The following is a 26,991-nucleotide window of genomic DNA, read 5'->3' as shown; positions in this document are numbered from 1 at the left end:
CCGGCCTTTTTTAAATAAGACTAGTTATAATAAAATAGGCTATATTATATTTTTTAACTTATTATAAAGGGATATAATAATTTTAAAGTTAAGGATTTAGTAATATAAATCTAAAGAAAACGTTTTTTAAAAATATTACTAAAAATATACCTTTTATTTATTAAAAATAATTAAATTTAATATTTTAAAATAGATTTTATAGTAATATAGGATACTTAGCTTAATTAAAATAATATAATTTAAATTATAAGATCCGAGGGGGTTTAAAAATAGCCTCTTATTAAATAATATTACTTTTTTTATAAGCTAGCTTTATATTTTAATTAAAATAAAATATTTTAAAAAAAGTATTATTTAAAGTTTATTTAGGTACTTAAAATAAGTACTTATATATTCTTAGTTTATAAGTACCTCGTTTTTTATATAAGCTTAGTAAAAACGTAGCTCTTAATTACTAATTATATTTTATATAACGTTAATAAGCTAATATAAATAACTAAAACTATTTAAAAATAACCCTTAATATTATTATTACTTAACTTAATATTAGAAATAATACGAGTATTAAAGTTCTAATATTTTTAAATAAAATAACGGGCGTATTATGTTCTTAAAAATAAGTATATTATACAAAAATATTAAAAAATTAAGTATTAGTTATTTAACTTTTTATAAAGCTTAGTCTAGGTTTTTTTAAAAATATACTTAGTTTTAATAAAAATAATAAGTTTTTATATTATAAGGACCCTATAATATATATAAAGGGGGAGCTTATTAATAAGCGTATTAATATAAGCCTTATTTTTATTATTTAGCGTAATTATTACTTATATTAATAGCTAATATCCCTTATTATTAAACTTATTATTATTATTATTATAACTACGGTCCTTAACTTATTTCTACTTAGCCCTAAGTATAATATTAAAGTTAATATAATAAATATAAAGTTATTACTAAATATCTAAGAACTACTTATTTAATATAGCTTTTATTTATTTATTATAATTTATAATAATAATAATAGGGTAATAAACTAAGTATTAATTTATAAATTAGCGAATACTTATTAAAAAAAACTAAAAACCCTCTAATTTCTCGTTATTAATAAGGCCGAACGTAGCGTTATAAATAGATTTAAAATAAGTTTACTTAGTAATTTAAAAAAAAAGGAGCTTAAAATAATTAATATTATAAATATTATTAAAGTTAATTATTTTAGGGAATCGCTTTTATATTTAGAAATAATAAAAAAAGGTTTAAATAAAATTAGTAAGGTAGTTTAGCTCGTTATTTACTTATTTTATTATATATAAGATATCTTATTTATTAAATAGCTTAATTAACGTTATAGTTAGTAAGTATTTAATTAGTTTTTTTTAGTTTATACGAGCCTTAGTATTATAAATATCTTATTAAGTAAATAAGGATTCTAAGAACTATTTTTAAATAATAATATATATATTACGAGCCTAAATCCTAACTCGTTAGTTTATAGTTTTAATAATATTTTTAACTATTTTAATAAGCTTATAAAATAAAAAGTATATAGAGGCTTTAAAACTAAGGTTATAATTATATTATTTATATTAAAAGTTTAAATAATAATATAATAGTTATTTATTCTTTTCTTAAGCCTTAGTAATAACTTACTATTTATAACCGTATTTATAAGACTTATATTATTAAATATTAGTACTTTATATAAGCTTAGGCTTATTAAACTAATTATATTAAAAAGTATATTAAATAATTTAGCCTCGAGTTTTATACTTATTCTATTTTATAATATTAAATTTATTAGTTTTTATAAAGTTATTAACTTAGTTAAAGAGGGTATTATAAGTTTATTTTAAATTATTAAAAATTAGTAAGTTTAGGATTTTAGTTATAAAAGGAGAGGAGGATTAGTTATTTAGAATATAATAAGAAACTATAATTTAAAAAAACGCTTTATTTTAAATAAAAAATAGCTATAGGGGTAAATAGGGTAATAAATTAACTTAGGGACCTTATATTTATTATTATTAATAAATATATTTTTATTATCGGAGTAGTACCGTTATTAGTTATTAATTAGTTTTAATAACCTATTTAATAAACTAAAAAGTATTATTAAACTACTTTATTATAAAATAAGAAGGTTATTAAAACTATTCGTTAGGGGGAGAGGGGTTATATTTTAAAAAAAGTTATAAGAGGGTAGTCCGCTAGGTTTTTATAATCTTTTTAAAAAAATAATAAGTAAAGTATAATATAGGTTTTATATTAAGGTAATTATTTATAAGAAGTTATATATTTTATAATATATTAATTAAGAGCTTAGTAATAAGGTCGTACTACTTTTTAAAATTATTAATTTTATAAAATTAGCTAACGCTAAGGTAGCTACTTTTTAAAAAAAGAGATAATAATAGTTAGCTAAATAATAATAAGAAGCTATAATTAATTAATAATCGTTTTTATAGAGGGAGAAGTTTTTTAATAAGGGTATTATTTTAAAATTAGCCTTAAGGAACGTTTTTAATTCTAATTATAAAAGCTATTATAAATAAATATTATAAGTTAGATTTTGAGGTTTAATAATATAACTTAAGTATAAAGGGAATAAAGGAATAAAAGCTTAGGATATTTTATAAGTATTTAGTAAAATCTAACTATACCAATAAATTTTTTTTAAACTAATTAAAAAGTAGAATAGCGATATTAATATAAGAGCGACGCTAGTATATTAATTTATAACGCCGGTATATTAATTCTTTTTAAATATTTAATAATTTATTATATACTAAACTTAGCGCTATTTTTAATAGTTTTTTAAAATACGTATTCGTAAAATATAGTATTAACTAATTTTATTAATTACTAAGTAAGGAGTTTAATATACGTATTAATAATATTATATTCTTAAGTTTTAAATTATTTATATTTAGTATTAAGCTTTTATTATTTTTAAATACTCTTAAGTATATAAATCCTTTTTATAAGTATAGTATAAAAATAGATTTATTTATATAAAATAAGTAGTATTACTAGCTTTATAAAAAGAAACCTAGCTTAGTCTTATAAGTTATTTATACTTAAAGAAGTTAAAGGGGTTATATTAAGAGTTAAGTTTAGAAGTTATTAATAGAGGATTTCCTAACTTCTTTAGTTATTTTTAAACGCTTTATAATATATTTAATAAGCTCGTAATTTTTTTTTATTACGGCTTATAACTAATTATCCGAATTTAAAAAGTAAAATAAGCGTTATAAAAGGGTTAAGGAGTATATTAGAATTTAGAGCGTCTAAGTTAATATATTTCTAAACCCTAATACCCTTATTTATAATATAAAATATATTAAACTATTTAATTTAACTATTATAACTAGTTAATTTAGCTTAGGCTAAAATAAGTACGAGTATATTAATTATTTTAAAAAAATTATAAAAATTATATTAATAAATACGTTATTATAATATAAAGTCTTAACTAAGAACTAGGTTTATAATTATTATAAGTTATAGTACGTAATAATAAGTATACGGAGTATAATAAAAGTAGTTTAATATATTAAATTAGAAATAAATAAAAAAAAAGGTCTATATATACGATATCTAAGATAGATACGTAATTTAGTACGTAACGGGCACTTCGTAAGATGCGGTTACTATCCCTGTTACGTAATACATTCTGCGATTCCCTCAAAGGCCGCACCGTTCTACGATCTTTGATAGGAACACTCAATGAGCACCTCTTTTTAGTAAGATACAGCTTCAAAGGGGTGTCGACTGCATCTCTCGAATCCTTAATACCTTTGTTTATAAAAACCGGAATAACCTTCTATTGGGTACGCCTTCCCACTGTCAGAACAAGCTTGTTGGCTTTCGAAAGCGTATTCGGTGAGCTGCCTGCCAGAGAAATTAGCCTCGCTAATCCCTCGTACACCGATCCCCCTCTTCTTCAAATCCCTGGACTTGTTGAGTCTGAGTATCAACCATTCAGTCCTGGTGATACGAGACACTCTATTCTGGTCACATTCCCTTACGGAAACAATGGATATCCTCTTCTTACGACTTATCCAGCTGTTCAACTGCCTTACCAACACCCTGGAACGATTCCACTCCAATCAGATGACGGGCAACAGATCCATCATGGTATCCTTGTACTGAAGCGTAGGTGTATATCACCTTCAGAATTCATTGCGATTTTCTTCGCGTTCTACCAAAAGGAAGAACATAGATTCGGTAGGGTAGAAAAGCTAACGGTTCGCGTCTTGCGGGGTGTTGACGACGTCTCTGCTGTAAACTTGGCTCATGTTTCGCAGTACCAAGCACAGGCATTGCAGAATTTGCCTAACGATCCTGTGAATGAGGAGTCGGATCTTGTGCAGTGGCGCAGTTATGATGAACAAGGAGGAACCGCTTGTCAGGTTGATTACTCTCAAAACTGGTACAAGCGGTCTCGATACACCAACCTTGTTGCCCAGGTGGTTCTCAATGTAAAGGCAAAAGACCTGTTTCAGTTTTCGTAATGTATTGCTCACGAAAATAAGAGATGTCTCACTCAGAATCGCCGAACCGTTTGTTGCTTACCATAGTCTTGCTACCAAATCCAGTTGATCTGTAATGGAGTCAGTCTTAGTAACTACTCCAGCCACTTCCCACGGATATCCAGATCTTCCCATTTCCTCTCTTAGTTCAGACGTAGTCCAACGGGAAATGACAAATGATTCATCGAAGTCCAATTTCTTCTGACCCTTGACCCACGATCGTAGCATATCGTCGCTCCCAGCCTCGCTTTCCAGCGCCTGATAATCACAAAACATGTCTTCCTTTTGTAAACTGAGCGTGGGGTCTGCAACTAGCAAAAGTTCATGCAAAGTCAAAGTCCGGAACATCACAGCTTCTCTCCAATAGTTAACGGGGAAATGAGCGGGACTACAGCGGAACACAATGACGGCGTTCTCTTGCTTTTCGTGTTGAAGGATAATCCTCAAGGTATCGAGGTGAGACTTTGGGTCGACTGCAGTCCCCATTTTCACAGCTTTGGATAAATCGAAAACAAATATTATCCAAAGCGAGGCGTCTCTAACCATGTGAAAAGTAGGCTGTTCCATCAGCACCATTCTCTCTTTCATGGAGAACCCCTCAGAAAGCAACAAGTCAAGAGTCTTGATCCTCATCTGGTGCCGATCAAGTATCTCACCTTTGTTCTTTTCTCGGGACGTCAACTTCCATAAAACCGGAAACAAGACGTTGTTTGGTGTTTGCAGCAAACATGGGGGCTGTTTAGATGTTGCAGCCTGGGAGTTGACACCCAACGAGACTTTGTAGACTTCACTCGTGCGTCTAGGCTCGTCGGCCAACCTATATCTTAAGAATTTGAATTGACCATGGTATGCTGCAATCCCTAGGAAGGGATGCGAAAGGGCGGCCTGTACCGCCATACCGTCATCCACAAGATTCGAAAAGTTCGAACGCTGAGATCCAGTGACGTAACGTAATTCCGTTGCATGCGCGAAGTGATTAACCCAAATGTTCTCAAATGCCACAAGTGTCTTGATTTCAAGGCCTGAAGGTATCGTAAAGATGTCCAACAATTGGTTTCGTATTTTGGTTTGCTCATGTTTGCTCATGAGGTGGCTTATTCGAGTAACTTCAGCCATCCGCAGCAGGGCATGGGTGTTAGGAAAGTCCGAGCATGGGGAGCTCTTGTTCAGTTCGATTGCTTGTTCAGAAGAGAGAATGTAGTCTTTCACTGTCTTGTGGAAAAACCCTATCCCCTTTAACAAGCGTTCCATGGGGTTGTCGCGAGATGGCGAAGGGACTGTGACAAGAATTCCTCTGGTCAGGCCTTGTAACTGCCTACCTACTCTTTCCTGGTCTCTGAGAAGCGTTTCTGTAGTGTAGCGCGTTCGTTGATTGAGAAGTTGAAGGTCGACATCCCCAGAGGCGTTGATATAATCAAACACGGAGGTGTGCAAGGGGCTCTTGAAGGGGTTTGTAGCGACTAGTATGAGTAGTGACCGGATTTTTGTTCTGTCATCTCGGGGCATGGACGAAAGCATGGACTTGTATAGGTTATTAAGCTGAGTCGGCGTGCTATCGAGCTTCTGGCACAGTCGTTCGTAGCTGCTGTGCATCTCGGCTTCCTCTAGAAGTGCTCTCGCAACTAAGCGAGCCCAGAGGAATACACCATCAGCTGACCAGACAATCTTTTCCACAAACTCAAGGTAGAAAGATGAAATGTGATAAAAGTTGCTATCATGCTCGAAGGTGTCTCGAGTTAAAAGATATATGTCGCCTTGAGTGATCTCATGAAGATGAATTGCTGAGCGGAATGTGTTCAGGAAATGCACCTCTGGCCTGGAGCTGACGCATATCTTGATCAAGCTTCCCTCTGCCCAGTCTCGAAGCTTCATAGCAAAGAGTTTCTGGTCGTAGGCATCAGCCTTATATTCGTCAAGGCCATCGATGAACAAGCAAAACCTCACGTCATCGGACGGCAGTTCGAGGTTCATCAGCCGTTCAAAGGCTGCTTTGATACTGGGCGCTTGATACAAGTCTGAGTCAACAACTGCGTTTCTCTTCTCGGAATCCGTAGCTTCCCACTGCTTGGGGAGTACGTCTGGTATGAGGCGAGGGCAGTGTCTGAGGATGAAGAACAAAATAGATCGATACATCCCATCGAGGGTCATTTGAAGTTTCTGACCGTCCGATTGCCAGAAGAAGAACGAAGCAATCGCAACGGTTCTATCACCGGCCCATTGCTGTAAAAGCGTTCTTGTCTTCTGATGGTTGGCCATGAACTTCAGGAGAGTTGGCTTCCCACAGCCTGCCTTGCCGGAGACGTAGAATAACCTGCCGTCGCCCCGGAGCCAATTGAGAAACTTTTGGCTGGCTCTTTCCCTTTGCTCTGCTTGACGCGATAAGAATTTTTCATCCGGCTTTAAATGGTCCAAGGTCTGTGTGGGAAAGAATATCCACTCAAAAGTCCCCTCACTTGGGTCAAGTATGGAGTCAATCCTGTTGTATATCCCTTCGAAATACAAGTGATGAAGAATGCATGCCTCCCTGGGAGTGGATCGAATCAGTGAGCTCAGATGATCAATCTTAACGGATATTTTACTGAGGGAGTCGAATAGATGTTCTCGGATATTGCTTGGGCTTTCTTCATGTTCACTGCTGTCATCCGAAGTCGCAGTGGTGCTGCCTTCGCTCCCATCATCGTCGTCATCATCTGGCTTTGCCAATAGCTTGATAAACTCGGCCCGAAGAAGTTTGAGCTCCTCGGCAGAACTCAAAGACATGTTTTGAGCTTCAGTTTGTATGTCGTCCAACTGCTTCTTGACGGACGATTGGTGTTCACTGTTCCCGTACATGTTAATACTGTTTGGATGAGCCATGACCCAAGTCAAACACAGACTTACTTCAGTAATGCAAGAAGCCTCGTATTGATTTCCATGCGATACTCAGCAAGTCGGCCTTCGATATGAGCAACCTCCTTTCTCTGGCGCATACCAGCCCATGTTACCCTCAAAGCAGCCCAGCGCGAGTTTCTCCTCGCCTTGAGCGTGTCAAGAATGGCTATGAGCTCTTGGCACACATCGTAACATCCTGTCGAGAGAGCCTTCAGGGCTTGCTCATGCCTTGAGCTACCCAACTGCTCTGATTGAAGCTCAAAGGAGTAGTTTCTGAGGTCTTCGATAATCTCCCTTATCCGGGCGTTTTCTCTACTTACTTGTCGTCTAGAATCATACAGTTCGTTGGCGCCAGTGGTGAGTTTCCATGAGAAGTCAAGAAAGGCTACTATGCCGGCTGCAATGCCTATGGCTACTTCGGCCCCCATTGTGATCAGGCGGTCCGATAAGTCCTATCTAGAAAACGAAGTCAAACAGACGGAACACTCTTGGGAAATAGAGAGCTTGATATTTGATTCAAAGACACGTCAGAAGCGGGGTAACAGTATTTGCAGGGTCAAGGTGAAGTCTTATTGGCTGCCTGATTGCATCTTCCTGCCAATTGTTGGATGGTCAGCCTGCATTTCGATGTGCAGTTTTGTGGACTGCTACGCCTTGCACGAGTTCTTAATATCGCGCGTGACCCGAGTCATCTTATCCCCGCCAACCACTCAAGAGAGTGTTTTTTGCGGCATTTTCAGACCTCCTGTGCCTGATGTAAAGTAACATCACAGATTACAGGGCAAAGGGGCCTTGGGGCTTAGGGCCAAAAGGCTTAATCGCCCAAGCTCAAACGTCCTCCTCTGCAAACACCTTAGTGCCTCCAACTCAGACTAAAATATCCACATCTTCCTCGCTACTTGTTGGTCCCAAATCTCGAGTCCGTCGCTATCAACGAGGTTGTTTTTCTTCCACAAATATACTACACCCTTTGCGATTTCAAGCTGAGAATGGTGACGATTGAATATAAATCCTCGCCCTCGGCCAAAGTCAAGGAGCCTAAGTATCGACTTAACTACACCGTTTCAGGTGTCTAGTAGCCTTATGTCAATGCTGGACTTTTGTCTACAAGCTCGATACGTCACTCCGATCTACGGCTCTTACTACCTATGTGCTTCGCGAAGTTGTGATAAGCCACCGATAATCAACTAAATTTCGCATGGCACAATCAAAGTTACGAGTTGTCTTAACTCGGAAGGAGAAGCTACTGAATTCTCACGATGCCTGTTCCTTCTTCTATCGAGACTTCATCTTCTGACAAATACGCCACACCCACCCTCTCAAACACCTTGTCTTCCTCCTTGTCCATAACGGGGGCAACCATAAGAGCATAGTGTCTTACTGGGTCGCTCTTGTTCTGCTTGCTCGTACCAACAATAACACACATCAGGGGCCGGCGAAGGATTCTCTCGGGGTCATCCATTATCAGCCGCGCTGGGTTATCGCTCATCAACGTACGAGCTGTAGCCTGAAAATATGCTTTCTTCGAGAGATCACTTGTTTCTTCTGCGCCCCTGCCCGTCTGAGTTTCAAACGGTGAAGAGATATCCTTAGCTCTCTCGATGTCGCCGAAAGGAACATTCATGTATCGGATTTCTCCCTCGAAAGCCATCCATGACCAGGAAGGGATTTCTTCATGAGGTTGAAATCCGATGCGTCGCAGTGAAGTCCCAATATTTCGGCGCTGCCAGAGAAGATCTCTGTGGAGGTTTGACAAGAAGATGCCATAGCCACCGGTCGACTTCAGTGCCATCGTCAATCTCTTTTCGAGGCCAGCGATAGCTCTAGGCTTGTCGGTAGGATACGTCAATTTCAAGGAAGAGTAACGCTCGTAAAGGTCGTGATAGTGCTGCAGCTGTCTCCCTTGCTTGAAGGATTCAACGGAGTGAGGAAAGTTTGAGTCTCCAAGGAACGCTGCTTTTCGACTAGTATAAAAGTTAATCAAGGTATAGAACGAAGCGTCGTACGGTGAAATCAATACTTACTTCGTCGTCTTGGTGAATGTTTCGCATCTTATGCCTTCTCCGCACTCCCAGTACGTCTGGCTACTCGTGAAATGCAATGTTCTTCGTGAAAGAGCGCGCTCCTGTAACACCCAGCCTCTCTGGTTCAACTCTCCTTTCTCTACGTCGATCTCAAAGTTGTCAATAATTTCGCAAATATAGAACTGCACATCGTCATCTAATCTCATAGTGACAAGCTGCCGCGGCGTTCGCGCTTTCAAAAAGCCCTGGAATCTGTTTTCTGCACAACTGGCGGCAATGGTAATGTAGGCAGAACCAAACACCTCTTCCATGAGTTTTGACTCTCTATCCCAGTCATTCTTCGAGTCCATGTTGCCATGGTTCATGTTGTCCTGAAGGATGCATAGAGAGTCTATCCACAAGTACTTCACTTTCAATCTCCTAGTGATAACCACTGCGTCGAGAAATGTCTTGGGCAGGTAGTCGTCATCGATCCCTAGCGCGCTAGCGATTACGTGGATGTTATCCGTGGTTGTTGTGACAAACTTGCCTTCTGTTGAGGAATCGTTCCCCCATCGGTGAGACAGCGCAATGTAGTTCACGGAGCCCGACTTTGATTCAGGCTTGGAAATCAGTCGGACAAACCTCGTATCTTCGTCACCAACCAGCAGCAGCCTACTCGGAATGAAGCTCTTGCGATTCGGTAGATGCTGAGCCTCGTTGCAACCCTTCACCCATCTATTGAGAATGTTTAGATGTGTCGCGTCTCCCGGGACGAGAGGGGCGGGGAATCCTAGCTGGATACCGTTGGAGCTCAAAGTCCCCGAGTCTTTGAGTTGATGTGAGCGTTGGCATCAACCTTCTTTGGTGGATTGGTAATTACCACTTGTTCGACAGAGTGTCAAGATTGGGGCCCAGTCTCTGTCTCCAAACGTCAAATAGGAGTCCTTTCGCATAAATCTAATCAGTTCATCACTGGGACCCGCTCGTCCAATCAGGGAATGATGTAAGAGGCGACATAGTTCACACGACATCAATCGACGTTCCAAGTCTTTGAGTGTATCAGAAAACTCGCAAACCTTGGACCAAATTGGAAGCTCTTTGCATCTTTGGCATAGCTGTGAGTCTTTGTAGGTCATGTGCTTCTCCACGCTATTTGGAACGATGGATTGGGCCATGTCATGATCTGTGTCGTAGATCCAAATATCGTCAAGCTAATCGCATGTCAGGAGTTTGTGTGATATCGTACTCAACATATCACATACCGGCTGAACGATGTCACATCAGCATCATTGGCCTTACAGCATGCTGCCAGCGTAGCATGAAATACGGCGTCATATCTGTAGCAGGGACACAGGGGATAGACCTACGGTCTATAGCGAAAATTAACGCGGAAGTCAGCCGAAGAATCAGAAGATAGACTCAGTAGCTATTTCATCTTGCTTACAAACTGAATTTACGGAGAGCGTAGCTTGTTATTAGCAGTATCCAATAAAGAGAATGCATAAAACAATACCATCTATTCCAACCTTAGGTCAGCTGCCAATTCGATGGTCTGAACTTTGGCTGAAGTGTTTCACTCACATACTATGGCAATGTTAGAGACCAGTATTCAGGAATTCGGCAGAAAAGTCGTGAAGTCTCAGGACCGAGGGGGGGGGGGGGGGGTGTTCACTTACTCTCTGCATCGTGCCCAAGCGTTAGCTACTTCCTTCTGTCAACTACGAGATTACGCTTCTGACTACCTACGTCGCTTGTCTGAGAGCAGTCAATAAGCGGCTATTGGCACCTCCTCTCCAAGGTCTCACTTACTCCCTGCATCAACCTGTTTGAGTCTCTTACTTGAAGAGCTCCTCTGGTGTCACCAGGATTTAGACTCGCCTTGGGGATAGGCGGTCCACGCTTCGCAGCTTCTGCTGTGCCACGGTGATTGATCCACGGAAGTGAAGCCTTCTTCGTTGCAGCGTGAACGATGTTCTCCATCTCCTGAAGCACTTCTGGTGCCCTTGCCCGCTCGGCTTCTCCTGGTCTCCACGTTGGCTGTTTGACAATTACCCTGAAAGTATCGTCGCTGCTCGTTGAGAAGCTGTGTCTTGCTTCCAATCTTGACCCACTGGCTTGAGTGAACGAATCTGTGCGGGTCTCAGCCTTGACAACCAACATTCGGTTCTCGATCAGGTTGACCAGACGTCCTATGGCGGTCTCTCTATTTGGAACACACCGAGGATCCTCTTCTATAGCCTTGATCCATTTCTTGACCGAGTCCTTTAGCCCAACTTCTGGTTCTTTTCTATAGTAGGGCTGACCGGATCCAATGTCCCGACGGAAATAATCGAGGGTGGCATTACCATACAGCATCCAGATGAGAAATTCCAGATAGAGGCATCCGAGAGACCAAATATCATATCGCCTCGATCTAGCTTCATGGGGTCTCAACTCGGCTTCTGGGGGCGAATACATTCTGGTACCCTGCGGTGTGCTCGTCGCCTCGTGGCGAAGTTCCGTGGCCTTTTCGTGTACCTTTGCGTGCCCAGCATCGGCAACGACGAGATGCACGCCGATTGGAATCAACTGCTTGCCGATCTCGGTCCCGCTGAAACATAAGATATTTTCTGGCTTCAGGTCACCATGCCTACACGATTGTTGAGGGTCCTTTTTGGGATGGTGCAGGTCTTCTATAGCACTGGAAAGACCCAGGAGTTGCTTGAAAAACCACTTGTAGTAGCCAGACCAATCTTGAGTTGCAACATGTTCTGCTTCGAGACTCAGATTGGGCTGGTTGGTCCAGAAATCGCGAAGATTACCACCTCGGGCCCAGGGAAATACAAAGTAATGCCGATTTCCTTGGGTATAGGTGGCAATTGCTCTGATGAAGTGCGGGTGGTCCTGGTCTTTCAGACGCGTCAGGATGGTTGCTTCGTTCTCGGCTACTTCATGGAACTTCTCCCGCGTAAGCCCCTGTGCTGACAACAGCTCTTTCACGGCAATGTGAGGGTTTTTTTCGTCATCAACTATTGTGCCCTTTTTTAACCTTCATTAGCCTGAGTCTTCTTGAAAGTATTCCGTTATCTCACAATCTGGTCATCAAGTCTGAAGTTGAGATGCTTGCGGTGGATAACAAAATGCCTGACGACGCTGAAGTTTGTTTGGTTCGAACCAAGTTCTTCCAAGTATGGCATTTGGCATGAAGTGTCGAAGACATGAGCTGAGTCTTGCGGGCCGAACACAGGCACGAAGAAGTACCACTGATAGGTCCTACAAAGTTGTTTCATGGTGTCCTCGTCTTGGTCATCGTCGTCGTCGCTGATATCTCCGTCGGGGGGCGCCCACACACTGATGGTTTTGTTTGATCTACAAGATTGAATTGACCATCTTAGGCGAGATCTGTTGCTTGAATTCCGTGGCTTGATGAATTTGATGGGAAAGTACTCGTCGCCGAATCGTTCATTGTAGAATAGTTGCAACAAAGGCAGGCATTTTCGATAGATCAGCAGAGAAACAAGTCTCTTCGCATGCTCAAACACGAAACGCTTCATGCTCTCGTGCATTACAACTTTCTCTTCGAGAGCCTTAACAACCTTCTTGTCGTCCCGGATGATTCGGTTTATGGACGAAAGTGGAATCCAGGTATAGGTCTTTGCGTCCCTGGTGTTGAACAGTTCGATTTCCTCTGCACGAAAGGCCTTCCTGAGATCCTTGAGTGTCGCCATGTTCTCATTGTTCTCTCGGCCCCAGTTAATGAATGGGATCGAGTTCAGGAGCTGACTAGACTGGATAGAACCACTGATCTTCCCAGAAAATGTTTGGCGTCTTGGTGGCCCTAACTTTTGGGTTGGGCGATTGTTCGGGACGGATCCGGTCGTTCGGGCACGACGTAGGGGGATGACTGGGGCAAGGCCGTCTTCTTCAATTAAGCTTGATGGTAAACGAGGAAGCTCCCCAGGAGAGGCCTCCTGGGAAACTCCGCAGATTAAGTTGGCCAAAGATTGCCGGAAGCTCATGTTGCCACGTGCATGTAAACGTGTCTGCCCGAAAGGCGCTCTCGAATCGTCTGAATGGACAGCCTTACCTTTCCCCGACCTGGGAAGGATGGGTTTAAGTCAATTGATCCAACGAGTGCATAGCGTTCTCGAATGCTGCTGCTGTCACTGCCATGGCAGCGGATGCGTGTCAGCAGCCGAGAGTAACTAAGAATGCAAGCACTCTATGTGATTTTGCCTATCATTGGTGGCATGGCCCGCCGGAGTTAAAGATAATGTGGCGCAAGTTGCTGAACTGTTGGTTGTTGCATCATGCATGCTGGTTGCAACCACTACGTGGGTTCGGTCAACCATCGCCAACACGGTGCACTTTACCCGTCTCCCGTATCTCTTTTCCCCGGGACTTGCACATTTACGGCACTGCGATTAGGTCACATGGCTAACATGGCTCACACCTCCAGGCATCACTGGTTTGGACGCCTCGTTCTGACCACCCGGACGCCTTCTTCTCTAGGTAGGTACCTAATGCCGTGACGGACCCGGGACTGTCGTGATGTGAAGTGGGTGATAACGAGGTATTTTCGAAGTCCCATCCATAAGGCAGGCTCTGCTACTCTTGGACGCAACGAATAATCAGGCTGCGGCTGGTTTGGAGCGCAGCTCACATGGCAATGGGCGCAATCACCCCGCAAATAAAGGGGTCTTTCCGGCCCCCCGACTCGTGTGGTCAAATTTGACTCTTGAAAATGCGAAAATCATCCCGCCTGTTCATCCACTCTCGAAAGCCTCAGGTATCTCGCTGCGTTATGTCCTCGCTCTTTTGATCCATTTTTCTCATCTCGTCGTTCAATGTCAATCCAGGACGTTCGTCGTAATCTTCAAAGTCTTCGGTGAGTAATGCATTGTGTCCCGTAATCCAATTGACGTCACATGTACTCATCAGCATCTATAAGATTCAAGGCTCGGTTCCAACACCATCCAAGAGCCACGAAGGCTCTTTGAATCCACGACTAGTCGCTCAATGGCGGGGGTAACACTATCTCGACAGCTTACCAAGGCCCATAGGGTGGATGATTTGAATGGCAGCCGGTTTAAATTCCTTCCCCTAGATACACTGAACAGACTTATTACCGAGGAGAACGTGAGATCAGAATTGGCAAGAAAACCGCCAAGGAGGCCACGTATCTCGCTTACTTCCGCCTCCGAGCAGGCTCGGACATTGGCATCGAGAGTTGTGACTAAGAAAGGGAGAAAGCTGTTCGTGATATTAGTTCACCTCAAAAAGCCATGGGATGTCAGAAAATTAATGGATGCGGGCCTCAACGATGATTTCCTACCACTTTTTAGGAATGGACAAGGCAGAAATGAAGACCAGCTACAGTCAGCTCGTGACGCCAGAATCATCTTCAACCCCCCTGACGATTGGGAAGATCAAGACGTGGATGACTTTATCGATAAGCAATGGCTGGTATTAGCTCCCGTTTTTGGGACTTCGGGAGCTCACAGGATACTTGATGCTTCATGTCCCCTACCACTCGTCAAAGTTGACGGAACCATTCATGGCCCCGGGAGCGTGGTGTATAAGACCGATGTTCATCCATCCCAACAACAAGGCATCATGGTAAGCACTACATACCAGTCACTGAATTGACTCTTGAACCACGCTAATACAGAGTTTACAGCTCGAATATCAGAACGCCGAGGTTGCTTTGAAAGAATTCAAACGCGATAAAGACTTTCAACAGGAAAGAGACAATCTGAAGAGGATCCGCAAACTCCGAAACAAGCACATCACTATCCATTTCGAAACCTTTAGTCAAGGCGACAGAAGCTACATTTTGTTTCCTTGGGCAGGAGGCGGCGACCTAGAGAACTTCTGGAAAAGCAGAGACAACGAAGCCCGAACGCACCAACTAGCTCTCTGGAGTTTGGAACAGATGCTCGGTCTATCTGAGGCCCTATATGCTCTCCATGAGGAGATGGGACAAGACGCAAATTGCCGCCACGGCGATCTCAAACCCCAAAATATTCTCCATTTCCTCACAGGGGCAAGCGGAGGTATTCTCAAGATCTCTGATTTTGGCATCTCTCGTGTTCACCAGGTTGGAACCTTTGAGAGGGACATGCAGCCTACCATCACGCGAGCGACATCGCCGTCTTACGAGGCGCCCGAAGCCGTCGTGGGAGAGAACCGTGCCAGGTCCCGCAAGTACGACATCTGGTCTCTCGGCTGCATCTTCTTGGAATTCGCAATCTGGCTTGTTCAAGATTGGGACGCCATAAACAGATCCTGCGATGCCAGAACACCGAAAGGACCTCAGCCAGCTGGGGGTTGGGCGCACTTTTACCGCATCGAAGGTCCTAACGTTATGGTTCATCCCGAAGTCCCTCGCGCCATACATCGTCTCAAAAGCTTGGCGCCGTCTGCCCCAGGTACAGCATTGGGAGATCTGTTGGACATCATTCAGGCCAATCTGGTGAGAGTTGACATCAGGGAACGGCTTGACGCGAAAAGTCTTTGCGAGAAACTCAAGCAGATAATCAGCAGAGCTCGTGCTAATCCCGCATACCTGTTCGGTTCTGGTTAGGAAACTTGTAAGATTGGTGACTTGAACGTGTATACGAAGTGTAGTGAGCAGTATTTCAATAGTCGAGAGTTCTTAGGGTGTGACAAGGTTACGAGACCAAGATGGTGTTTAATTTTTTTTTTCCAAGGGCTTCCAATGTTTCTGGTTCTTGAGTTGAACTTTGAAGTTACCTCAGAGTACTTTTTCTACGACTGATTCTTGATGGTCTTGTCTTATCTTTCTTTACTTTCCGGATAGGTATAGCGGATATCTTGAAGTTTTCTGTTCTTACAGCCTCACTGGATTTGCTCTCTATCAAGCAGCTTCTGGATCTACTTTCTTTGTGTCAAGAGCCCATCTCTTCCTTGCTTCATTCATGTTTATTGAAGCAATATATTGATAACACAAACCAATTTCAGCTTTTTCCACAACCTCGTTCCGTTCCTATCGCCTGTAAATGTCCGTTCATCCCATGTGATGTTGTTCTTCCGTATGGCTCCATAACGACTTGGTATAGCTAACACTCCACCGGTACGATAATTATGCAGTGCACTCAGACGCACTATTTGCTGGCTTGCCATACAGGTGGCTCGAACTTAGTCATGATCACCAGGAGTCAGTACGACAATGGTGCAGTCTTCTTGTTTCCATAGTTGTGGAGTGATTATCATTTTCCCTAACTAATATGTCGAAGAGATAGGAGATACTCAACTCTTCTTGCTTAAATCTAAGTCGTCTGTGTTTTGAAGTAAGATCTAACTTCAGACGACTTAGGCGTTGTGGTCGAGTGAGAGTTTGAGAAAAAATGCTTCTCTTGCCAACTGTGAACTGTTTGGGAAGCATTTTGATCCCGCTTAGCTAAACCGGGGATTGGGACGATGAATAGAGGCATCCTTGCGATTTGTGTCGTCGTTAGAGAAAGAGCGCAGCGCGTATTTAGAGCATAATGTGGGTTTTGTGCACGGATCAAGGATACGCTGTGATTTACCGGTAACGCGGCCGTTTAGCTTTGGTAGCACTGGCAGCGTAGCCCACCTCTGAGCGTCAGATTAGCCATAGGCGACCGAAGATCATGAATCGTGAAACCTAGTGTTTGCGATTTCCATAAGAGGTTCTTGTTAAGGTCAAATAGGCGTTACGCGTCTGCGTCTGCTTATGTTCATGCTGGGCGGGTTTGACTGCTAGGGCTGAAACTGATGTTCGGGGTTGTAGTGGGTGTTACTGGGTGATAAGGTGCTGGGCGGTGCGAGGTGGTACTGGATGGCATTCTCGTGGTTTATCAGATGGGGCGTGCAAGGTGTCATCTGATAATTCTCTGTCAAAACTCTGTCGGGAAGTGGAGTTAACATTCATGGGTTAAGGAGAGTTTTAGTTTTTTGGGAGGGGAAATTGGCAGGGCGATTTGGATGGTACTATCGTGGCTCGATGAAGGAATGGATGGCGGTGTTACGATAGGCCATTCTTGGTCTGGACTCTTGGCCGGGTTAATTATGAGCTGGATGAGACGTGTGTGAGTGTGGTGAATTTAAAGTGAGTTTGCTTAGTGCCTGACGTGACGCGTCCGCCATGCTTAGCTGTAGCTGATACTAGCTCGTACCTACACCACGGACTCATAGAGTACAGATCTGTCTTGATAGGAGGGGCGTATAGCCATGGGTATTGAATTTATTGACGATTGATCGACTCGTTAATCGAGAGGAGTAGTCCCGAAACGAGGAGCAAAAGGGGTGATTTGAATGTTGGATCGCCGCAGGCAAGTGGGCCGGGTATCATCTGGGAGGCCCCTTTTGCAATTAATTTCTGCATACTACTGTACATACTGGTAGTAAATATCCGTACCCGTATGGAGTATCTGGATAAACAGAAAAGACAAAAGAGGAAAAAAGTCGCCAATGACAGGACTTGGCACTGCGTGGGAGGTGAGCTCAGGTGAAGAGTCGCCTTCACCTTCCTCACCGGGATGTTGCGTAAAAAAGGGCAGGAGCGCAGGCCGCAGGCTGCAGACCGCAGACCGCAGACCGGCCACGGGTCCGCCTTCCTCTCCCCCGGGGAGGTTCCCCTGACCCTTGATCCTTTACCTTAATTTTCCCCCCTCTATGTACTCCGTACCTTTTCACCCTTTCACCCTTTCACCCTTCCCTTCCACACCTTGTTCCTTGGTTAAATTTCCCCTCCACACCACACACACACCCACCACCCACGTCCACCACGTCCACCACCGTCAGTCCACACCTTTTCACTGCCACCACTGCCACCACCAATGGCAACACCCAAAAAGATGATGGAATCTGCCGGCATCACCTTTTAAGTGGATTACAAATCGATTGTTGGCTGCAGCCCAGCGACACACACAGCTCACTCAGCAATTCACCACTCATTTTCACCCACTCACTCAGTCACGCTGGATGAAGTCTGAACTCACTGCCCATCGGTCACTTGCGCATCCGACCTCCGACCTCTGGTGCTTCTTTTTTCCCGTTTCTGTATCACTATTCGTAATCCGTACGAAATACACGCACGCGCAGTTGACTGACTGGACGGGGCCAGCGACCGACACCAAGGCCGCTCGCGAGCTCACCATCTTTGAATGAGATCGCCCATCTGATACCCCCCGTCAATTCATCCCTTTCAGCCTTTCAGCATTTCAAATCATCGCTTGTTGCATGCGCGAAAGCATCAACCACCGTAGCCCATCATGTTTTCACGCAACAAGGACCTCTCCCACATGTCCTCCTTCTCCAACATCCGCTCGCGCTTTAAAAACAGCATGTCGTCCTCGGCCAAGATCCGCAGTTCCGAGGGCTGCTGGACCTGTCGCCTGCGCCGCAAAAAGTGCGACGAGGCTCGGCCCGTCTGCGAGGGGTGCGCCCAGCTCGAGATCAACTGCTTCTACAGCGAGACGAAGCCCGACTGGATGGACGGTGGCGAACGACAAAAGGAAATGGCCGACCAGCTCAAGAAGCAGGTCAAGATTCAGGCCAACAACCGTCGCGAGCGAAAGTACCTGCAGGGCCTCGACGTCGAGGGAGGCGGAGTTAGCGGCGGAGGAGGAGGAGGCGGGCGCGGATCCGAGGATGGCGATCATGTCCCTCCCGTCCCGGCCCTGAGTGCCGACGACGGCTCATCAAAGGCCAACGACTCCAACAGCCCGTCCACCGTGAACGACACCCCCGGCGACTCATCCTCTAGTCCGCCCTTTCAGATGAACTCGGTGAAATCGTCCATTCATGAAATCGTACCCGGCGCATCACCAAATCAGATGCGGCAGCACACACCGGAATGGATCAACCACTCCAGCCCAGTTTCTGCGGCACATCACCAACACCAGCAACAACAACAATATCAGCAACATCAACATCAGCAACAACACCAAAAACCCCAGCCCGACTTCGCCACCGGCACCGGGATGGGCACCTCCTCCTCCACCTCTGTCCAACAAAACTCATCTCCGCCCTTCGCCGATGACTCCAACCTGGGCTTCATCATGATCTACCTCGACTACGTCTTCCCCTTCCTCTTCCCCTTTTACAAGCCGGCCCTGCTCGAAGGCGGCCGCGGCTGGCTTCTCAACGTCCTCAACCACAACAAGGCTCTCTACCATACCGCTCTTAGCCTCTCCTCCCACTTCTTCGGCGTCGTCCTCGACAGCGCCCAAGTCGAGCACGCTCCTTGCCGCATGAAGTCCGTCAACAGCCTCCGCCACCAGATGCATCTCGCCCTCCGCGAGCTCCGAGCCGACATGACCCGCATCAACGAGCCCGGCCCCAACGGCGTGCCCCGCGACCCCCTGGATCAACTCCAGCAAAGCTGCCGCGTTCTCGAGAGCATCGTCCAGCTCCTCATCTTTGACGTGACCCTCGCCACGTCGGACCACTGGCACATGCACCTCGACGCCGCAACCATCATCTTCCAACAGATCCTCCCCCTACCAGATCGCTGGGACCCGACAATGAACACCATGGTCATCCCCCTCCTCCAAGGCGTCCACTTCCCCCCGGGCTCCCACAAGCCATGGTCCTCCGACCAAGCCGCCCTCCGCTTCTTCACCGCGTCCCTCCTCTATTTTGACATCATCTCCGCCACCGCCCTCGAGCGCCCGCCTCGCCTCCAGCGCTACCACCGCCACCTCCTCTCCCCGCGCAAAGAGGCCTCCAACGCCTGCGCCGAAGTCGAGCCCCGGCTGCGCCTCGAGGAGTATTTTGGCTGCCAATCCTGGGTCCTCCAAATCATTGGCGAGATCGCCTCCCTCGACGCCTGGAAAAAGGAAAATCGCCGCGCGGGCTCCCTCTCCATGACGCACCTGGTCTCCCGCGCCGGATGTCTCGAGCTCGCCCTCCGCGAGGGAATAGCATGCCTCGACAACGCCTGCCCGCAGCTCATGGGCTCCCCCAACTGCGCTGATGAAATGGCCTGCCGCGCGAGCTCTTGCTCCCCCATGGACGCCGACAATGCACCAGCTCCGCCGCCGCACCCTACCCACGTCGACACCACCAAACTCCCGCCCGACCCGCTGACGCTCTACCAATCCCAACAAAATCGCGATGCAACAGACGCAGCCCGCATCCACACCAAAATTTGGGCCTACGCCGCGCTAACCTACCTCTCGACCGTCGTGTCCGGGTGGCAGCCCTCGTGTCCCGAGACAGCCTCCAGCGTGGCCATCACCATCGACCTGCTCAACTCGCTCCACAGCCCCGTCTGCCTGCGCACTGTCGTCTGGCCCTTTTGCGTCATCGGATGCCTGGCGGACCCGTGCCAGGAGCACATGTTCCGCGAAATGGTGAGCAAGATGGGTGCGCTCGAGGTGTTTGGGTCGATTAAAGCTGCGCTGGGCGTCATGGAGAACGTATGGGCAAAGCGGGAGACTATCGACGAGAGTTGGGATATTACAGCCTGCTTCAAGGTGCTGGGGCACGCTGTGCTCTTGACTTGAGAGGCCTAGATGTTCTTCAACCTTGAAACTCTTGGTTTGGTTTACAATTCTGCTGGAACGGTGCGCGCTTTTTGGATATCAGTGATTGGACGACTAATCACAGGGTAAACCGGTCTCACTGCCATGGATTTTCGATCACACGATATCACCAAAGAAAGTAACTTGACATTTCCCGGTTATTTTTCTTTTATTATCAGTGGTCCCAATCCGAAGAAAACGCCATTGTTGTTTTTGCTTTTTTCCCCAAAACAGCAAAAAGAGACCGAATCTATCCAGTAGACATTACCCTCGTCGACCAAAGCGACGTATTTCCAGCAAAACCGTCCAAAAGACCCAAGCCGTGGAACACAATCTCTATTACCAGCAGAGCCAAGAACCCAAACCTCCAAGGAAAACCCAGACCAGGAGCAAGAAACAATGCGACTCAGCGAAGCTCACGCCTTCCTCCGAGAAGCAGCTCTCTTCTGCTGCTCCAACAACCCCAAATCCCACCACCCGTCAATAAACTCCATAATCGTCTTGCGCTTCGACTTCCCCCGGCCAAGACCCTTGCCATGGACAAGGTGCTCCACCGGCGTCATCGGCGACCGAGCAGAAGACGGGGCCGGAGAAAGCGGCGGCGCGGGGGAGACGATCAACTCGGGCAAGACGGGCATGGGGTGAACGGGCTGCCTCTGCTCGACAATCTGCACGCGCTTGTGCTGCACTTGGGCCGTGGTAGGGGGCATCTGCATCTGTCGTTGCGTCGACACTGGCATCGGCGGGGGTGGAAACCACGCGGTTGTCCGGATGTGTTGGGAGGCGGGAGGCTGTGCAGCGACATGGTGGACATCATCCGAGTCCGAACCCGAAGAATAGTCGCTGTCAAACCGCTTCTCCCGCGCCAACACCGCGGCGGTGCCGAGGCTCTTCTTGCTGTTGCTGAAATAGCAACCCCGTACTTCCCTCGTAGGAGGAGGCGGGAAAGAAGGAGCGTAGCCACCACCACCATTTCCACCACCAACACCACCGACTGCCACCCTACCACGGGCGCACCCTCAACCCTCAATATCCTTGACTCCCGCCGGCGCAAGCTTCACCCTGCGCCAGAGGCAGACAGTCGTCACAGCGCTAAACGCGAACAGCACACACAGCGCAATCGAAAGACCCCAGACGGCCTTGATGGCGTAGCACGTGCCCTGGTCGGCGCCGACCCAGATGAAGTAGTTGAGCGCGGAGCCGGTGTTGATGTTGGCCGTCACGGACGCCATGAAGTTGGCGGTACTGCCGCTGGACTTGGGCAGGGCGGCGCAGTCTAGGTAGGAGAGGGGTTTGCCTAGAAGGCAGGCGACGACGATGACGGCGATGAGGAGGAAGGTGTCTGCGCCGGCGGCGAGGAGGAGGGGAAGCATGTTGTCGTAGTAGAGGATGTAGGTGATTGAGATGTAGAGGGTTGCGATGCAAGACTGGTGGGGGTTGTTAGCCATCGTTCTTCCAATCTACGAATTCATGACCATTCTCCGGGAAGGATCCGTGCAACGAGTGCAGAACTCACAATAACGAGCGTGCCGATCAAGACCGAGGGCGGAACGGCATCAGCGCCGTTAATCTCCGAAATAAAGTTGGAAACCATGCCAATAATCGAAACCAAGGAGACGAACTGCATGGCGCGCATGGCGGTGAAGGTGTGCCCGAGGGCGCCGAGGCGAGGAGCGGAACCCATGTTCCTGTCGTGCTTCCGGGCGGCGAAGTCGCGGGCCAGGGAGACGGGCGTGACGAGGGTGAGCTTCGGGCGCGGGGCGTGGAAGTGGAGCGCCGTGCGGACGGGGAATTTCCGGGGCGGGAAGGGGATGCTGGCGGTGGGCGACGGGAGGGAGGTTGAGGAAGGAATTTTGGACGAGGTGTCGTAAGTCGCCTGGTGTAGCGACTTTGATGGCTTTTGAAAGGACGAAGAGTAAAGCGTGGATAGAATGAGACTCTGTGGAAAAGAGAGTTGAATGTTTCAAGGTAATCTCGATAAATCGATAGAGAAAGTAAATTTCGTTCAAAATCGTCTGTTGTCGTTTCGTTTCCGTTTGTCGTGACCTAGAAAGGAAATTCGGAAGATGCGAAATGAAAAATCGAGTGTTGACCGAGATAGATAGATGAGAGATAGAGAGAGATATGAGACCTAAACTTGACCAAGGAAATTGACCTAGGAAATAAGGAAAAGAGAGAGGAAAAAGGAAAAGACGGAAGATTGTTGTAAAGACTTGTTGTGTGATGTTGATGAGGAACAGAAAGAAACTCGAGACTGGAAACTGGATGAGATCAATCGTCTTTATACATCATGCAATCACCAAAAAGTAACATCTTCAACCAGCCTAGTAACCAGCCCTGTGGTTCATCTGGCCTGCAAATGGTACCTGAGGTTACTCTGCATTGTTATTGTTGTGTTGCTAATTCGAGCTCTCGCGGTCTGGACCTATACCGCTAGACATCGACTCCCAAGCCCATGAACATCAAGATATGGCTAGGTACCTCGCGGTTCCTGCATGAGATACGTCAGTTGCCGTACCTCTGTGCAAAGCAGTGAGTGAGTGGTTCGCCCTAGACCCTTGGAGGCTCCCGCACCCTGGACGGCACGACGTTCGGCTAGGTATGATGAGCCGCTGGGCTGGGCCAATCACCGTCAACGGCCGGGGTTGCGGTGCGGCGCTTAACGGCGGTGGAGTTCCGGAGAGGTTGGACAAGCGACGCGGGTACGAAATTTACGACGGGGCCACACGGCTCCGGGAAATTGGAGGCTCTTGGACATGCAGCGCCAGACTCTTTTTCTTTTCGAGTATCTCTCATCAAAACTGTGGAGAAGAAAATAGGCGCGTCCAATGGCTGGTTGTCATTGAGCCAGGCCGTGGATGATCGTATTGGATGGCTGCGCGCCTGTTTTGAAGTCGAGCTAGATGGACATGATTGGTTCTGCTTGATCCCGGGGAACTCACCTAGCTTCCACCTTGGCCTCGACCTGGTGGACCTCCATGCCTTTTCTGCATCTTGAACTGATAATCGAACAGACCACTAGACGCGGCCACGCTGGGGCGACGATGGCGGAGGCTGAGGCGCCTGTTCATACGAGCTAGCCCAGGTCCCAAATACATGCAGGTACCGGACCTGAAACCAGGTCTGGCGGTTGCTGGCCAAGGCCGCATATCTTGGCTCCATGCTGCTTTATTGTTGAGGTCCGTACAGGTCTTGTTCCTGGGCCTCTGTTGGTTTGACGCGTTCTGTATGCGCGAGGATCTCTATACTGATCCTTGATCCTCTTGCACCTCTTGAGCCTCCCACCGCCGCGGGACGACGATGGTTGGCCCGCGGGCGGTCGGTCCGCTATTGATCGACTTGGCGTCAGTTGGGTCCCTGTAATTGAGATTTCGCCATAGAGTGCTCGACACGATCTAGACCCCGTTCAATCGTCCCTTCACAGGTTCACAGTACAGACGGCTTGCTTCGGATTGTGGGCGCATGAGTAGGTCGCGCTATCGGCCGCAGAGGGCTGTGAGTCCTGCAAATATCATGCCCCGACGATCAGGACATGCGTAGGCACCAAGGTCGCCTCATCAACACGCCCAGATGCACAAAGACAGCGGTCAAGCCTGTGAGAATGATGTCACATTGCACGAGGTGAAAAGATCCCTGAGGACACAAGTATTGAATGTGGTTCGCTTGAAATTTCAGTATATGGTTCATGTGTTGCAGTCTTCTTTTGCCTGCCGATACGCCTAGGTAAAAAAGCCTATCAGCACACGTCTTTTCGCCTTACCATCACCGCGGCGGCCTCTGTCTTGTGTTATTGCGTGGCCAGTGATGCTGTAAGGCTGGGTAGGCTCCGTCTTTTCCACGCCAGTTCTTCGTCTCCGCGTCTTTGTATCATTATAGTAAGCTTAACCAAGCAAGTCGTCCAGGCCATGGTTTCCGCCGGAGGAGGAGGCGTTTCCAGCAGGCTTCGGTGTCGACGCCGCAGCAGGGGCACCCCAAATTCCTGCACTGCTCTTCTCCTTTGCAAGCTGGCCCAAGGCCGGGCCGGCAGTGGGTGTGCTCGTCTTCTTCACGCCGGAGCTAGCCTGTGACCACAGGGCACCAAAAGCATCACCACCAGCAGCGGCCGGCTTAGCAGCAGCTGAAGCCGGCTTTGCCGCCGCTGAAGCACCAGGAGTAGATGCAAAAGAGCCACCAGTAGCCTGCGGGACCGCAGTCTGAACTGAGCCAAAGTAGTTGGGCCCTGAAGGCTGATATCCAGTAGGCTTGATTTGTGCGGCAGGAGAAGCAACAGCGGGGGTGCTGAAAGCTGAGTAGTTGGCGCTCGGAGCGGGTGACATGGAAGACATGCTGACCATGTTGCCGATGTTGGCCTGTTGAGGCGCAGAGACGGGCTGGGGAGCGGCGAAGGTCGTGGCAGAGTTGGCTGTCATGACGGGAGGGGACATGGGGGTTGCTGCTGCGGGAGCCGAGGGCGCGGACTGGAAGTCGTCAAAGTCATCGTCGTCGTTGGCAGCCGCAGGAGCAGCAGACAGGGAGGCAAAGCCGGAGCCGTTGGACGGAGCCGGGGCAACAGGGGCTGGCATGGAAGACGGCGCAGGGTCGTCAAAGGAGAAGAGATCGACTTCGGGCTCCTTCTTCTTGGGTGGCTCCGCCTTGGGAGCGGGAGCGGCAGCTCGCTCTGGTCTCTTGGATCGAGAAGACGAGGAGCTGGCAGCTGGGCGAGTGTCATCAAACTCATCGTACTCCTCAAACTTGTCACCGTGTGACTGTGTTTTGCCGTAATCGTTGCTCTCTTCTCCGCCGAACCCACCGCCGTCGCCGTAGACGCCTCCGGAGTAGCCACCGTAGCCTCCGGTCTCGCTTCCGAAGCCTCCATAGCGGCTGCCACTCCCGCTGGAGAATCCACCGCCCATGCTCATTCCACCCTCAACGCCGGTGTACTTGTTCTTGGTGGCCCGCGCCTTCTTGCGCTCGGTCCGGATGCGCTCGACATCGCCGAGAAGTTCGGCCAATTCCTTGGCACGGTTGCGAACGTTGATTCCTTGGTCCTTTCCGTTCTGATCGATATAGTGGAACTGGCGAAGCATCTTGAGTAGTGTAATGTGGCCGCGGGCATCGTCGATGACTCGTTCGGAGCCGTGCTTGATCAGGAACTCGAGAAGCTGAAGAGCCTTGTAGATTTGCCGCCACTCTTCGGCGGACTTTTCTGTGAACCGACGGTAAATCATGGGCATGATCTCGTTAAGAGTAGCACTGGTAGAACGTCAGTATCGTTGGCTTGTAGCTTTCGGTCCGAGGAGGATTACTAGTTGAAGGTGCCGTTGGCAATCTCTTGCATCAGTGATGAGGACGCGCCCCAAGGTTCGTTGTTTGTTGCCTCTCGGACCTAGAACCTGTTAGACGGACTGGAGTCTACATCAAACGAATAATTAGATGGACGAACCTTGGACTCCATTTCCGTGTAATTCATCACGGCTATGCGCAATTAGCATGCGATCGACATTGGGTTGGACTGGACGGTTCGTGATTACCATTCTGGACCTTTCTGACGCCAGCCTTGACGTCGTACAGGGTCATGTTGGAGACCGTGTCTTTCAGATTGTTCCAATCCATTTTGGCGGTTTTAACGGGGTGAAGATGGGGAGGGATTCGATGAACGGCAAGCAAGAAGCCCAAAGGCACAGGTGAAGGTGGTAAACTCGAAGACGCGATGCTCCTTGTGATTCTTTGTCGACGTTTCAAACAGAAGCGCAATCCAGCGACCTGGCCACCCTGGAACTTTCAGGCCCAGGCTCAGTCAGGTCAATCGGTCTCGGGCAGTGCGGCGGCAGGGGGTACGTACCGCACGGATGAGATAAGATTGGCTCAGTCTGAGGGAAAGGAGATGTGGGGAGGGAAGGTGTCGAGTCACGTGGTGTACCTCTGGCAACTCTCTGGAATTTGGAAAGCGTCAGCGGGCAGCGGGAAGGAGGAAAGAGCTTCCCTGGTCGGTACGTACTGATTGTGATGTACCTCTGCGCCTCGATCAGCTCACAGCTTGACTCGGAACAGCTACTGTTTCTCCATGGGATATTCTCAGAAACCACCAATTGAGTGAAGCTGTAC

General features: G+C 47.0%; 7 protein-coding genes across 7 annotated transcripts; 2 read left to right on the top strand and 5 right to left on the bottom strand.

The window, feature by feature from the left end:
* Window positions 1-4,244: 4,244 nt before the first annotated feature.
* On the bottom strand, window positions 4,245-7,834 carry CABS01_08118 (uncharacterized protein; the record flags this gene model as incomplete). The annotated part of the gene is made up of 7 exons (XM_060541480.1): window positions 4,245-4,499; window positions 4,579-4,606; window positions 4,753-4,846; window positions 5,435-5,557; window positions 5,855-6,901; window positions 7,169-7,353; window positions 7,416-7,834. The coding sequence occupies 7 exons, from the start codon at window positions 7,832-7,834 to the stop codon at window positions 4,245-4,247; spliced, it is 2,151 nt and encodes a 716-aa protein (XP_060402284.1).
* An 815-nt stretch (window positions 7,835-8,649) lies between these two features.
* On the bottom strand, window positions 8,650-10,194 carry CABS01_08117 (uncharacterized protein; the record flags this gene model as incomplete). The annotated part of the gene is made up of 3 exons (XM_060541479.1): window positions 8,650-9,370; window positions 9,431-9,549; window positions 9,643-10,194. Coding segments are annotated over 3 exons (1,392 nt in total), but the record flags the coding sequence as incomplete, so codon positions are not given.
* A 919-nt stretch (window positions 10,195-11,113) lies between these two features.
* On the bottom strand, window positions 11,114-13,410 carry CABS01_08116 (protein kinase domain-containing protein; the record flags this gene model as incomplete). Its single annotated transcript, XM_060541478.1, has 3 exons — window positions 11,114-11,167; window positions 11,222-12,430; window positions 12,484-13,410. 3 exons carry the CDS (start codon window positions 13,408-13,410, stop codon window positions 11,114-11,116), a joined length of 2,190 nt encoding a protein of 729 aa, XP_060402282.1.
* Window positions 13,411-14,410: 1,000 nt separating this feature from the next.
* CABS01_08115 (protein kinase domain-containing protein) lies at window positions 14,411-15,977 on the top strand (the record flags this gene model as incomplete). The annotated part of the gene is made up of 2 exons (XM_060541477.1): window positions 14,411-15,010; window positions 15,072-15,977. The coding sequence occupies 2 exons, from the start codon at window positions 14,411-14,413 to the stop codon at window positions 15,975-15,977; spliced, it is 1,506 nt and encodes a 501-aa protein (XP_060402281.1).
* Window positions 15,978-18,651: 2,674 nt separating this feature from the next.
* On the top strand, window positions 18,652-20,889 carry CABS01_08114 (uncharacterized protein; the record flags this gene model as incomplete). Its single annotated transcript, XM_060541476.1, has 1 exon — window positions 18,652-20,889. The coding sequence occupies one exon, from the start codon at window positions 18,652-18,654 to the stop codon at window positions 20,887-20,889; it is 2,238 nt and encodes a 745-aa protein (XP_060402280.1).
* Window positions 20,890-21,323: 434 nt separating this feature from the next.
* On the bottom strand, window positions 21,324-23,887 carry CABS01_08113 (uncharacterized protein; the record flags this gene model as incomplete). The annotated part of the gene is made up of 5 exons (XM_060541475.1): window positions 21,324-21,909; window positions 22,021-22,334; window positions 22,424-22,846; window positions 23,389-23,398; window positions 23,850-23,887. 5 exons carry the CDS (start codon window positions 23,885-23,887, stop codon window positions 21,324-21,326), a joined length of 1,371 nt encoding a protein of 456 aa, XP_060402279.1.
* Window positions 23,888-24,788: 901 nt separating this feature from the next.
* On the bottom strand, window positions 24,789-26,664 carry CABS01_08112 (epsin-3; the record flags this gene model as incomplete). The annotated part of the gene is made up of 4 exons (XM_060541474.1): window positions 24,789-26,139; window positions 26,193-26,272; window positions 26,330-26,361; window positions 26,418-26,664. Coding segments are annotated over 4 exons (1,710 nt in total), but the record flags the coding sequence as incomplete, so codon positions are not given.
* Between the last annotated feature and the right edge of the window lie 327 nt (window positions 26,665-26,991).

The sequence above is a fragment of the Colletotrichum abscissum genome (assembly GCF_030869225.1).
Source record: "Colletotrichum abscissum strain IMI 504890 chromosome Unknown Scaffold_18.1, whole genome shotgun sequence".
Taxonomy (NCBI): domain Eukaryota; kingdom Fungi; phylum Ascomycota; class Sordariomycetes; order Glomerellales; family Glomerellaceae; genus Colletotrichum; species Colletotrichum abscissum.
Note: the sequence above shows the minus strand (reverse complement) of the source record. Positions and strands in the feature narration are given on the sequence as shown.